At 40.7% G+C, this 12394-nt stretch overlaps 1 protein-coding gene across 1 annotated transcript in view; it reads left to right on the top strand.

Moving 5' to 3' along the window:
- slc12a2 (solute carrier family 12 member 2) overlaps positions 1-12394 on the top strand; it is a 56542-nt gene that overhangs the window by 31707 nt on the left and 12441 nt on the right. The window contains 14 exon segments of the mRNA XM_042732067.1: positions 26-136; positions 230-250; positions 252-311; positions 313-340; positions 1807-1832; positions 1834-1936; positions 2024-2110; positions 2199-2362; positions 6369-6476; positions 6596-6719; positions 6840-6941; positions 8630-8785; positions 8871-8970; positions 12191-12302. Coding sequence (XP_042588001.1) covers positions 26-136; positions 230-250; positions 252-311; positions 313-340; positions 1807-1832; positions 1834-1936; positions 2024-2110; positions 2199-2362; positions 6369-6476; positions 6596-6719; positions 6840-6941; positions 8630-8785; positions 8871-8970; positions 12191-12302 — 1302 coding nt within the window.

Genomic DNA, 12394 nt, shown 5'->3' with positions numbered 1-12394 from the left:
ATCATATGTGTTTGTGTCCATTTAGAATTTCGATGCACTCATGCTCGATCAGATTAATGACGTCAGGATCATTGGAACCATTACGGTCATCCTGCTGCTTGGCATCTCAGTCGCTGGAATGGAGTGGGAGGCCAAGGCAGGAGATTTAGTGTATCTTCAGTTTTCTTTGATCATCAGCCAGTGCTGACCTTATGAATTCACCATTTGTCAAAATGATTTTGTTTTACAGGCTCAAATATTCCTCCTTGTTCATTTTGGTCACTGCTATCTTTAACTATTTCATTGGGACCTTCATTCCTGTCGAGTCCAAGGAGAAAATTTGGCTTCTTCAGCTATGATGGTAAGAATGAGCTTACCAGCACTTATCAACCGGTGGGCCATCAGAAAGAAAACAAGCTGTATGTACATGATAAACTGCTATGAACTGTTTTTTTTTTTTTTTTTAATGTAAAAGGGGTGTGCGTCAAATCAAACTCTACTGTGTTGATAAACATGGTTTGTGCTGAACACAGCGTTTTGTGCTGTGAATTACTCACTGGCAAGAGAATGAAACCTTTAAAAATTAAAAAGATTGAAACCATGAAGCCAAGGCTTCGGAGATTTGCTATAGTTTTTCCTTGGTATAGTATGATATATATATAGTATATATAATATTATATATATATATATATATACAGTACAGGTCAAAATTTTGGGAAACATTACTATTTTTAAATGTTTTTGGAAGAAATCTCTTCTGCACACAAGCCTGCATTTATTTGTTTAAAAATACAGTAAAAACAGTAATATTGCAAATTATTATTACAACTCAAAATAACTGTTTTCTATGTGAATATACTTTAAAAAATTAATTTATTCCTGTGATGCAAAGCTGAATTTTCAGCATCATTACTCCAGCCTTCAGTGTCACATGTAACATCCAGTCTATCACATGATCATTTAGAAATCATTCTAATATTCTGATTTATTATGAGTGTTGAAACAGTTCTTCTGCTGTCTAATATATTTGATGAATAAAAGGGTTAAAAAAGAACTGCATTTATTCAAAATAAAAAAACATTTCTAATATATTTTCTTTACTATCACTTTTTATCAATTTAACACATCCTTGCTGAATAAAAGTATTGATTTTATTTAAAAAAAAAAGAAAGAAAAAAAATTACTGACCCCAAATTACTGACCAGTAGTGTATATTGTTATTACAAAATATTTATATTTTAAAAACATAGCTTCTGTTAATTGGTTTTTTAACTTTTTATTCATCAAAGTATCCTAAAAAAGTATCACTGTTCTGAAAAAATATTACGCAGCAGAACTGTTTCCAACTTTGATAATGAATCATCATATTAGAATGATTTCTAAAGGATCATGTGATAATGGATCCTAAAAATTCAGCTTTGCATCCAGAAATAAATGATAATTTAAAGTATAATAAATTTAAAACAATTATTTTAAATTGTAATAATATTTCACAATATTACTTTTTTTTCTGTATTTGTGATGAAATAAATGCAGTCTTGATGAGCAGAAGAGACTTCTTTCAAAACATTAAAAATAGTAATGTTTCCAAACTTTTGACCTGTTACTGTATATATATATATATATATATATATATAGATATATATATATATATATATATAGATATATATAATATAATATATAACATATATATTAAATTTTAACAATGTTACTTGATCGCCGCTTGATGTCCTGAGTTTAACATTTGGTAGTGTGGTTGTTTTCTTTTGATTCATTCCTGTTGTGCTTTCTATTATCTAACTACTGTTGGACATCTTGTCTTTTTAGCCAGCATCTTGGCAGATAACTTCGGCCCCAGACTTTCGAGGGCAGACATTTTTCTCTGTCTTTTCCATCTTCTTCCCGGCGCCCACAGGCATTTTGGCGGGAGCCAACATCTCCGGAGATCTAGCAGTGAGTATCGGCAATCCTTTCCTCAATGCATTTATTTATTCTTTGTCACAGTCTCTGTAAAGATTCTCTGTAATTGTTTCTTTCCTCTAAGGATCCTCAAAATGGGCCATCCCAAAAGGAACGCTGTTGGCTATCCTCATAACGGGCCTCGTGTACATGGGTGTGGCCATTTCTGCAGGTAAACTCTCTCAGAATTGCATATTGTTTTGATTACTCTCCTGTATTATTGATTGATTTGTATTATGTATTGATTGATTTGTTGAAAGGTGCTTGCATCGTGCGGGATGCTACAGGAATGGAGAGTAACGTAACTCTCAGTGGCTTAAACTGCACTGACGCGGCCTGCAAGTTCGGTTATGACTTCACTTCCTGCAGACCTGTTGGAGGAGGAAAGTCTGCCTGCAAGTTCGGCCTTCACAATGATTTCCAGGTACATCATTGACAGCAGACGTGGCGCCTTTTTCTACATTACATATCACTCCGTTCCAAATCCTAGTGAGCTTTCTGAGCATCATTTTAAGGCATAACGCAAAAACTCTTCCACTTGCACACAGCAGAGACTCTGTCCATATGAAACATTTTTATTGGAATGTACTGGTTTTAATGCAGGTAGAATTTTTTTTTTTATGAAGTATGCTCACTCAGGGACTTTTTTTTTTTATGAAGTATGCTCACTCAGGGACTTCAATTCAATCTTCAATTTAGTTGTATCAAAAGGCCTACAAGAAAGTCTTCATTATGATTTCAAGAAGTGTTTGGGGAGGGAAATAAAAAACAAACAATTGGGGATGCTTTACTTATATGTCAACATTCCATGTCCATTATTGTGAAACCCCCGAGACACAACAAAACCACAGCTCTGATCACAGCTTCCTCCATCCTCCTGTTGTTAATGTTGTTCTTTGTTAACGTTGTTGAACGCCACGCACAAATGACGCCGCTGTCGACCGGCTTAAATCACTTCCTAGTACACACAAGTCCTGTCGGTGGAAATGCAACCCTTTAAATGGTACTGGAAACAGTTTGTGCAAAATCTTCCCAGTACTTTAGTACTGTACATTTAGTTCTGGAACTAAAGTGGTGCGAAAGGCCCTATAGTTATAAAAAGCTCAAAGTCCACTTACAACGAATGACTTTCCAATGCATATTTTCCTGGATTTGTGATATCCACAAATACCGACGACTGGGACGAGACCTGGTTGAGCTGCACTAGAGAAGGCAACAAGTGTTATCACTATGTCGGAGACACGCTAACTTTCACAAGGCAGACGAACTTAAAGTGGTTACAATCAGCCAGGTTTAAATCGCGTTCAAATTATTTTGATTTTGACGCAATATTTACACTGAAGCTCGCAGCAGGCAGCTATGGTAAGGGGCATGACATTTCCAAGTGCTGCCAGTCACAACACACACTGGCCCAGCTAACCAATCACAGCACACGCTGGCCCAGCTAACCAATCACAGCACACGCCGGCCCAGCTAACCAATCACAGCACACGCCGGCCCAGCTAACCGATCACAGCACACACTGGCCAAGCTAACCAATCAATCACACAGACCGCCAGCACCAATCACAACACAGCCCAGCTAACCAATCACAACACACACTGGCCAGGCTAACCAATCACACACACACTGCCCAGCTAACCAATCACAGCACACACCGGCCCAGCTAACCAATCACAGCACACACACACTGGCACCAGCTAACCAATCACCGCCCAGCTCACCATCACAGCACACCACTGGGCCCAGCTAACAGATCACAGCACACACTGGCCCAGCTAACCACCACACACACCTGGCCCGCTAACCATCACAGCCTACCTAAACCATTCACAACACACACTGGGCCCCAGCCAATCACAACCACAGTGGCCCACACCATCACAGCACACCGGCCCAGCTAAACCAGTCACAAGCACCACTGGCCCAGCTAACCGATCACAACAAACACTGGCCCAGCTAACCAATCACCGCACAACACTGGCCCAGCTAACCAGTCACAGCACACACTGCCCAGCTAAACAATCACAGCACACACTGGCCCAGCTCACCTGCACACACGGCCCATCAGCTACCAATCAGCACGCACTGGCCCAGCTAACCAATCACAGCACACACTGGCCCAGCTAACCAAACACAGCACACACTGGTCCAGCTAACCAATCACAGCACACACTGGTCCAGCTAACAATCCAGCACACACTGGCCCAGCTAACAATCACAGCACACCACTGGCCCAGGCTAACCAATCACAGCACACACTGGCCCAGCTAACCATCACAACACACACTGGCCCACACCAAGTCACCACACACTGGCCCAGCACCTATCACAACACACACTGGCCCAGCTTAACCAATCACAACACACACTGCCCAGCGAACCATCACAGCACACACTGGCCCAGCTAACAATCACAACACACACTGGCCCAGCTAACCAATCACACACACACTGGCCCGCTAACCCATCACAGCACGCACTGGCCCAGCTAACCAGTCACAGCACACCTGGGCCCAGCTAAATCACAACACACCTGGCCCAGCAAACCAATTCACACACTGGCCCAGCTAACAACACACACAACACACCCAGCTAAACCCAGCTACACACTCCCAGCTAAACCAGTCACAGCACACACTGGGCCCAGCTAAATCCAGCACACAACACAACACACACTGGCCCAGCTAACCAATCACAGCACACACTGGCCCAGCTAACCATCACACAGCACACACTGGCCCAGCTAACCAATCACAGCAACACTGGCCCACTAACCAATCACAGCACACACTGGCCCAGCTAACAATCAATCACTGGCCCAGGCTAACCAATCACAACACACCTGGCCCAGCTAATCCCAGTCACAACACACACTGGCCCATCTAACCAATCACAGCACACACTGGCCCAGCTAACCAATCAGCAACACACACACTGGCCCACTAACCCAGTCACAGCACACACTGGCCCAGCTAACCAATCACAACACACACTGGGCCCAGCTAACCAATCACAGCACACACTGGCCCAGCTAAAAAATCACAACACACACTGGCCCAGCTAACCATCACAGATCCACACACTGGCCCAGCTAACCAGTCACGCACATCCCACTGGCCCAGCTAACCAATCACAGCAAACACTGGCCCAGCTAACCAATCACAACACACACTGGCCCCCACATCACATCACAACCACACTCACCAATCACCCACACACTGGCCCAGCTAACCATCACAACACACACGGCCCAGCTACACACAACACCTGCCCAGCACCAGGCACACCTGGCCCAGCTAACAATCACAACACACACTGGCCCAGCTAACCAGTCACAGCACACACTGGCCCAGCTAAACAATCACAACACACACTGCCCAACTCACCAATCACAACACACACTGGCCCAGCTAACCAGTCACAGCACACACTGGCCCAGCTAACCTCACAAGCACACACTGGCCCAGCTAAACAATCACAACACACACTGGCCCAGCTAACCAGTCACAGCCACACTGGCCCAGCTAACAATCACAACAACCACACACTGGCCCAGCTAACCAATCACAGCACACACTGGTCCAGCTAACAATCACAGCACATTTAGTATTTCAGAAGGTGGGCTTTCATTTGATACGGAACTATTCGAGCCGTTCATGCCAGACTGGGGAGAGTGGCGTTGTAATAATGTAAAATATGTAAAAAAAAAAAAGGAACAACCTAGTATGACAGCCTGTCCTAGTACACCACCAAAACAAAATCAAGACTTTGTAAAAGAGCATAATAGGACCCCTTTAATTTTCAGTAAGCCTGTTGTTTTGTTCAGACCAATGCAAAAATCACAGAGCTATAAATGTAAATTGGGTGGATTGATAAAAAAGATATGCATTATAAAAATCTAAACAGTAAAAATGTATTTGTTATTTAATTAATATAATTATTTATAATTGTTTAAATTTATATGATAAATACTTTTGTTTAATAAAAACTTTTTGTTTTTGTGAAAACTTGCATCTGAACTGTAAATCATGCTTTTTACAGTCATTTTACAGTTTAATATGTTACTGTACATTGCCTTACCCTGCTCATATGGTATTCATTTTATTTGTGCAGGTCTTAAAAAGTCTTAGATTTGAGCTTAAAAATCCTGCAGAAACCCTGTTATTTAGTAAGATTTTACCAGAAAATATTTAATTTTATGTTAATTAAAAAAATCCTTGTATAATTGTAAATGTATTTTTGTGTTTGCTTGATTTTTATTCTGTGTTTATGTAATTCTTGTACGTTGTAAGTTTTGCCATGAAAATAGCCGTAGATGCTGACATGGCAATAAAAATAAATAATAATACCAACAGCATTAAAGACTGGATGCATCAGGATGGAAAGAGAAAGACTGTGGTTGTGTGACTGAAGGTCTTGTTCTGCAGGTCATGAGCGTGGTGTCCGGCTTCGGGCCCCTCATCACGGCCGGCATCTTCTCAGCGACCCTCTCCTCTGCCCTGGCCTCTCTCGTCAGCGCCCCCAAGGTCTTCCAGGTTGGCATCTCATGTGCTGCTTCATGTCAGAGACTGCTGTGTGTTTTTAACATGTGTGGTTTCGCTCAGTGATGTCAGAACAGGTCTTGCTGGTTTGATAGATTCTTCCATTTCCTCAGGCCTTATGCAAAGACAATATCTACCCTGGAATTGCAGTTTTCGGGAAGGGCTACGGCAAGAACAACGAGCCCCTGCGAGGATATTTGCTCACCTTTGGCATTGCCTTGGCCTTCATTGTCATTGGTAGGATCTCGACAAATTGAATTATTTTTAATTGGTAGAAATTGTTGTTGAATAAAAAATGGGGGATGGGCTGATGAGGTCACCTCGCTCTGACACATGCTTTTTTTAATTTCTCTCCAGCGGAGTTGAACGTCATCGCCCCGATCATTTCCAATTTCTTCCTGGCATCTTACGCTCTCATCAACTTCTCTGTGTTTCACGCATCGCTGGCCAATTCCCCCGGTAAGACGTTCCTCCACTTGTGTGAGTCGAGGTGTGATGAACTCACTCTGTAGACAAGCTGGGTCACGTCTCCACAGACGAGCGCTCAGATATCATTAGTGTCAGGATGGGACGTAACACCCCAGCACCTGATGATTTGAAACCCTCTTGCTAAATGATAAGGTTATGTCTCTAAAACCCTGATTAGTGTGGCAGTAAATATTAAATATGCACAAGAATGAAGTCCTTGATAAAATGGATGGATTGCAGATACACTGTAGAGGCTGGCTAGTTTAGGACTGATGTGACCATCTCAAACAATTAACCATAACTTTAGCAGCAGGCTAGAATGGTTGAACCACAATTTGTATGAAAGTGGAGAGAATGCAGTGGCTTCCCATCATGCTCGGTGGACATCTTGTGGCCCTGATATACTCATAGCCACGTTCTTTTTCATTGTTTGAAGACATTTGAAATACCTTTGCAGTGATATACTATTAATGAACACGCTGTGGCTTGAGATGAATATGTAATGCAGTGAGAAAGCAGCAGTTAAGAACACATCTGATCCACGTGATGTTTCCACTAGATCTGCACTTCAAACAGCACACAGCAGATGGCTTCACAGTAGAAAGAAATCCAGTGTCATGTCACTTTCAGTTAGAATTACAGCTTCAGTTTGTCCTGTAAAGCAGCTTGTGTCTGTTCACTTTGTTCAAGTTCACTTTTAAGCTCACAGAATGAACTTTTGCTTTGGCCTGATTTCACACTGGTTCGTTCTGTGATTTCTCTTGAAGTGTGTCGGGACCTTTACAGTGTTTACCAAACTTTGCAAAGTAACAGTTCCTATACAAGGAGGCGTTTTTGTGTTACTGTAGCGTGTCCATTCCTACGGCTGTATTAATCAGACCGTTTTTAATTATTTTTTTCATTTCTGAATGACATCATGTTATTGACTGTATTTCTTGTTTTTGAAGTTTTACATGTTTCTTTATTCTTTGTGTGAAGAGGTTTGTTTGTCCCTCAATACCAAAGCTCTAGAAGACCAGCAGGTATATATCTTCACTTCTGACACTTTATTACATAGTCTCTGCATACGAGTGCATGAACGTAAAGGGTACGTAGTAGCTCTCACTCTCAGATGTGGCTCATTTAAAGCGCTTCTGTACCCTTTATGTCATGTAGTGTCTGTAGCTTTACAAGGTAACCGTGACTCCACTAAATCCCATAACTCTAGTACGTGTCCTGTGTTCGAGAAGCCTTCCTAGTCGTGGTAACAGCCCGTATGTATGCTAACTGGTGCTAACTTCATTTAATACATTTTGTGTTCATGCTTTTGTGAAACTGACTCCTTTGAGCTGTGTAAACTGTTGTTAAGGACATGGAGAGGCTGTGACCCTGTTATCAGTCTGGTATGAAATGTCTTGAGCAGATTCTGTGCGGTGGCGTCCTGTCACACACCCCTGTGCCATCCTTTGTGTCCCACACTGTTATGTAACGTGGCAGAATGGCACAGTTAGCACTTTCCTGCCACAAAGCACTATTGTTGGTTTTATCCCAACTGTTTAGTTGCTCCGCTCCAACACGTGGCTCCAGTGGTGGGGTGTCATTAGGGTATTTTGACCTCTCCCTATGTTGGCACCCATAGTACTGCAGCAGATGGCCTGCTGTTTGACTGGAGTCTCTGAGTGTTTGCTTCGGTTTGTCAGGATGGAGGCCGAGCTTCAAGTACTACAACATGTGGGTGTCTCTGGCCGGGGCCATCCTGTGTTGTGTGGTCATGTTCATCATCAACTGGTGGGCGGCCCTCCTGACCAACGTCATCGTTTTGTCCCTCTACATTTACGTCAGCTACAAGAAACCAGGTGAAGTGGACTGGACAATGAGACAAAGCATCAGTTGTTGTTTAGTGCAGCCCCAGTGCTTCATGGGATTGTTGTGGTCTTACAGATGTGAACTGGGGCTCGTCCACTCAAGCGCTGACGTATCATCAGGCCCTGACACAAAGCCTACAGCTGTGCGGAGTAGCTGACCACATCAAAACCTACAGGTAATACAACCCCCATCCAGTGTGTGTGTGGTGTGTTAATGTTGTCACAATACCAGAATATTGACTTTGATACAATATCTGACTAAAATATCATGATACTACGACAAAAACATAAAACAACAGGAAAAGTCATTGAATAATAGATTATCTAAGTGGAGATATTTTATCTATTAAAAAAAGCCTTTCATCCCCCTTCAAAAAAATAATATTAATCACATGCCAGTGCCACTACACAGGACCTCAGGAACTACCGAGCCTACAGGGTTTAGGGTTGGTTTAGGGAATAGAAAAAATTGTTTGGTCAGTATAAAAGTGATAGAAGTCTATGGAAAGTCCCCACAATTCACTAAAACAAACATGTATGAGTGTGAGAGTGTATGAGTGCCAGCCATCCTAGGTGTATATGACTTTCTTCTTTCAGACAAATCCAATCAGAGTTATATTAACCCTCTGGAGTCGATTAACGCGTATACGCGTTTTGTGGCATATTCTCCTGATAAGACCAAAAAGAACTTAAATTACACTTTCAGTTTTGATCGTACAGATAAGAGCAATACATAAATCGAATCTGTAAAGGGTCTACTTTTATTTGTATACACACATAATAACAACAAAACTTTGTGCATTTATAAATTAAAGAAAACAAACAGAGTGCACTGTCTGCAGCCTTGGTCTGCGTGATCTTCCGTTACAAACCGCGTCATTAAAATGAACTGTAACTCAGTGAATACTCACCACAGATACATGAGAGATATCTATAGAAAGCTTGACATGTACTTTTTAAACTAAACAAGTGCTGCCGAAAACAAATATTCTGTGATAAAGTAATCCATATGAAAACAACGCGATGTCCGTTTTTCACGTCTCCCTTCATTATATCTAATGCGACCGCGCCCACGCACCGAGTGAGCTATTGATAATACAATCGTCTACGTGAAGCAAACAAAGCAGCGAGACTGTACTTCACGTTTTTAAATGTTACTGTTCGCTTCTCGCTGAGAGGAATTAGACATAATTCACCTCAAGAAGACCGCTGAGAGGAATAAGATGTGGATTACCTCAGAAAGAAGAACGAAGCGGCTTGACCCAGCAGAGATCATAAGCATAAGTCTTTTTTATTAATAATCTACTTGTATTTGTTTTTATATAACTTGTACACATTTTACTAGTTAGACTTTTTCCAGACTATAATTCCTGACTAAATGTATAATCAGGTGAAACATTATGAAGTTTCATTTACATCATCTCAATGTTTCACGATGCCAGGATGTTTTTGTTGTTGTTGTTTTTTTTATGTTCTAATGTATAACATAGACAGCAATAAGATATGAATTATGTGCCAGGTATGTGATGTTCATTTATTATTTCAACATGACACATGAGCCTGCATTTATTTGATCCAAAATACAGAAAGTTGCATTTGCTAAGCAGTAATATTGTGAAATATTTTTACTATTCAAAATATTTTTAATATATAAAATTTATTCCTGTGATCAAAGCTACATTTTCAGCATCATTAACTCCAGTCTTACCAAGTACAATATACACTATACCATTTAAAAGCTGGAGTCAGTGTATATAGAAAATTAAAACCTTTTATTCAGCACACAAGTGATGATAAATACAATAATCATGTTACAACAAACTGTTCTTTCAATTAATAAAAAAATAATATAATAATAATAAATATTTTATAGTATAAAATCAGAATATTAGAATGATTTCTGAAGGATCATGTGACTGGAGTAATGATGCTAAAAAGTCAGCTTTGAAATTCAGCTTTGATTGTTCCTAATAAACTGTTTATCTGCACTCGCAAGTGAATCTCAAATTATTTTGTGGGATAATTAAATATATTCTAAATAAACTACAAACCTAAAAAAAATATACATCTATTTTGTCCTCACATTCTTTCTTGTAACTCTTCCCTCTCGGTCACACACCTGGCTGAAAGGCTCATTATGCAGCTCATTATGTGGGTCTTTGTCTTCTCAGTTGTGAATCATACTAATATTGATGGTCAGTCACGCCTACTCGCATATGCCCTTTTGAAACAAAAAGTGTCTTAGAAAATTGCGAATTAGAAGTACAAAACAAGGATTTGTAAAGAAAAATGTGAGAGGATTCCATTTTAAACCAAGAGGAGACTAGTTTTCCTTTGCTTAAATAAGGAAACTGTGCTTCTTTTGCCCCTTTAAACAAACTCGCGAGACTAGCATATCTCAGAGGCGCGGGCTGTGCATATGTCTTGTCATTCACCGGAACGGCTTCCACTCATGACCAGAAGAGAAAAATGTTTATTACGTTTGAAATATATCTTATGAAAACGCATGGATTCACTATAGAAGACCTTTATTTACCCCCCAGAGCCATGTGAGGCATGTTTTATTATGGATGTGTGCGCTTTATTTGACGTCTTTTGGACTGTTGAACTAAAACACCCATCTACTCCCATTCTAACACTTGGAAGAACCAGGACAATTTGTAATATAACTCCGACTGGATTTGTCTGAAAGAAGAAAGTCATGTACACCTAGGATGGCTTGAGGGTGAGTAAAACATGTGCTAATTTTCATTTTTGGGTGAACTAACCCTTTAAAAGAACTGATATTTTACACTGTGAAATCTCAGTTATGCTGATTTTTTTGCATGATATATTTTATTTTTCAGGATTTACAGATGAATAGGAAGTTCAAAAGAACAGCATTTATTTGAAATAGAAATCTTTTTCAACAGTATAAATGTCTTTGCCATCACTTTTGATTAATTTAATGCATGCCTGATGAATAAAAGTATTTGTTTTTCTCCAAACCTTTGAATGATCATCTTGAAAACTTTGCCATTGATTGTAATACAAGAAGTGTATTTGTCAGGGTTTTGTATTTAGTCAAAATTTGCGAAATGAAGACAATGCATAAAAAATCGTAATGGAATTGAATGAGGATAGAGAGAAGAGCTTGATTATTAGTGCTGTGGATTTACAGTGAGGACTTTGATCTTCAGTTGTGACCTGATGAATCTCATGTTGAGAGCAGAGCGAGCCCTGATTTCTGCCTTTCTGACAGCACGCTTCACTCTCTGCATAATCCGGTTTTATTCTTAACATTTTTGCTTTGAAGCTGTCTAATCTGAGCTGGAGTTGTGCTCTGAGCTGGACCGCTGACCCTGGAGGTCATGAGAATGTGGTGTGGGATGCTCTGACAGTGTCCGTCTCCTCTAGGCCACAGTGTCTGGTGATGACCGGAGCTCCAAACTCACGCCCAGCTCTTCTTCATCTGGTGCACGCCTTCACCAAGAACGTGGGTCTGATGCTGTGCGGCCACGTGCGCGTCGTGAGTACCTGAGCGTGACGTCTGGTGTGTGTTGTGCAGTCCCTGTTCCAATTGTTTCTTCATGCAGCTTTTATGGGAACATGTTGTTGGAA

This window comes from Cyprinus carpio, chromosome B10 (assembly GCF_018340385.1).
Source record: "Cyprinus carpio isolate SPL01 chromosome B10, ASM1834038v1, whole genome shotgun sequence".
NCBI lineage: Eukaryota > Metazoa > Chordata > Actinopteri > Cypriniformes > Cyprinidae > Cyprinus > Cyprinus carpio.
Note: the sequence above shows the minus strand (reverse complement) of the source record. Positions and strands in the feature narration are given on the sequence as shown.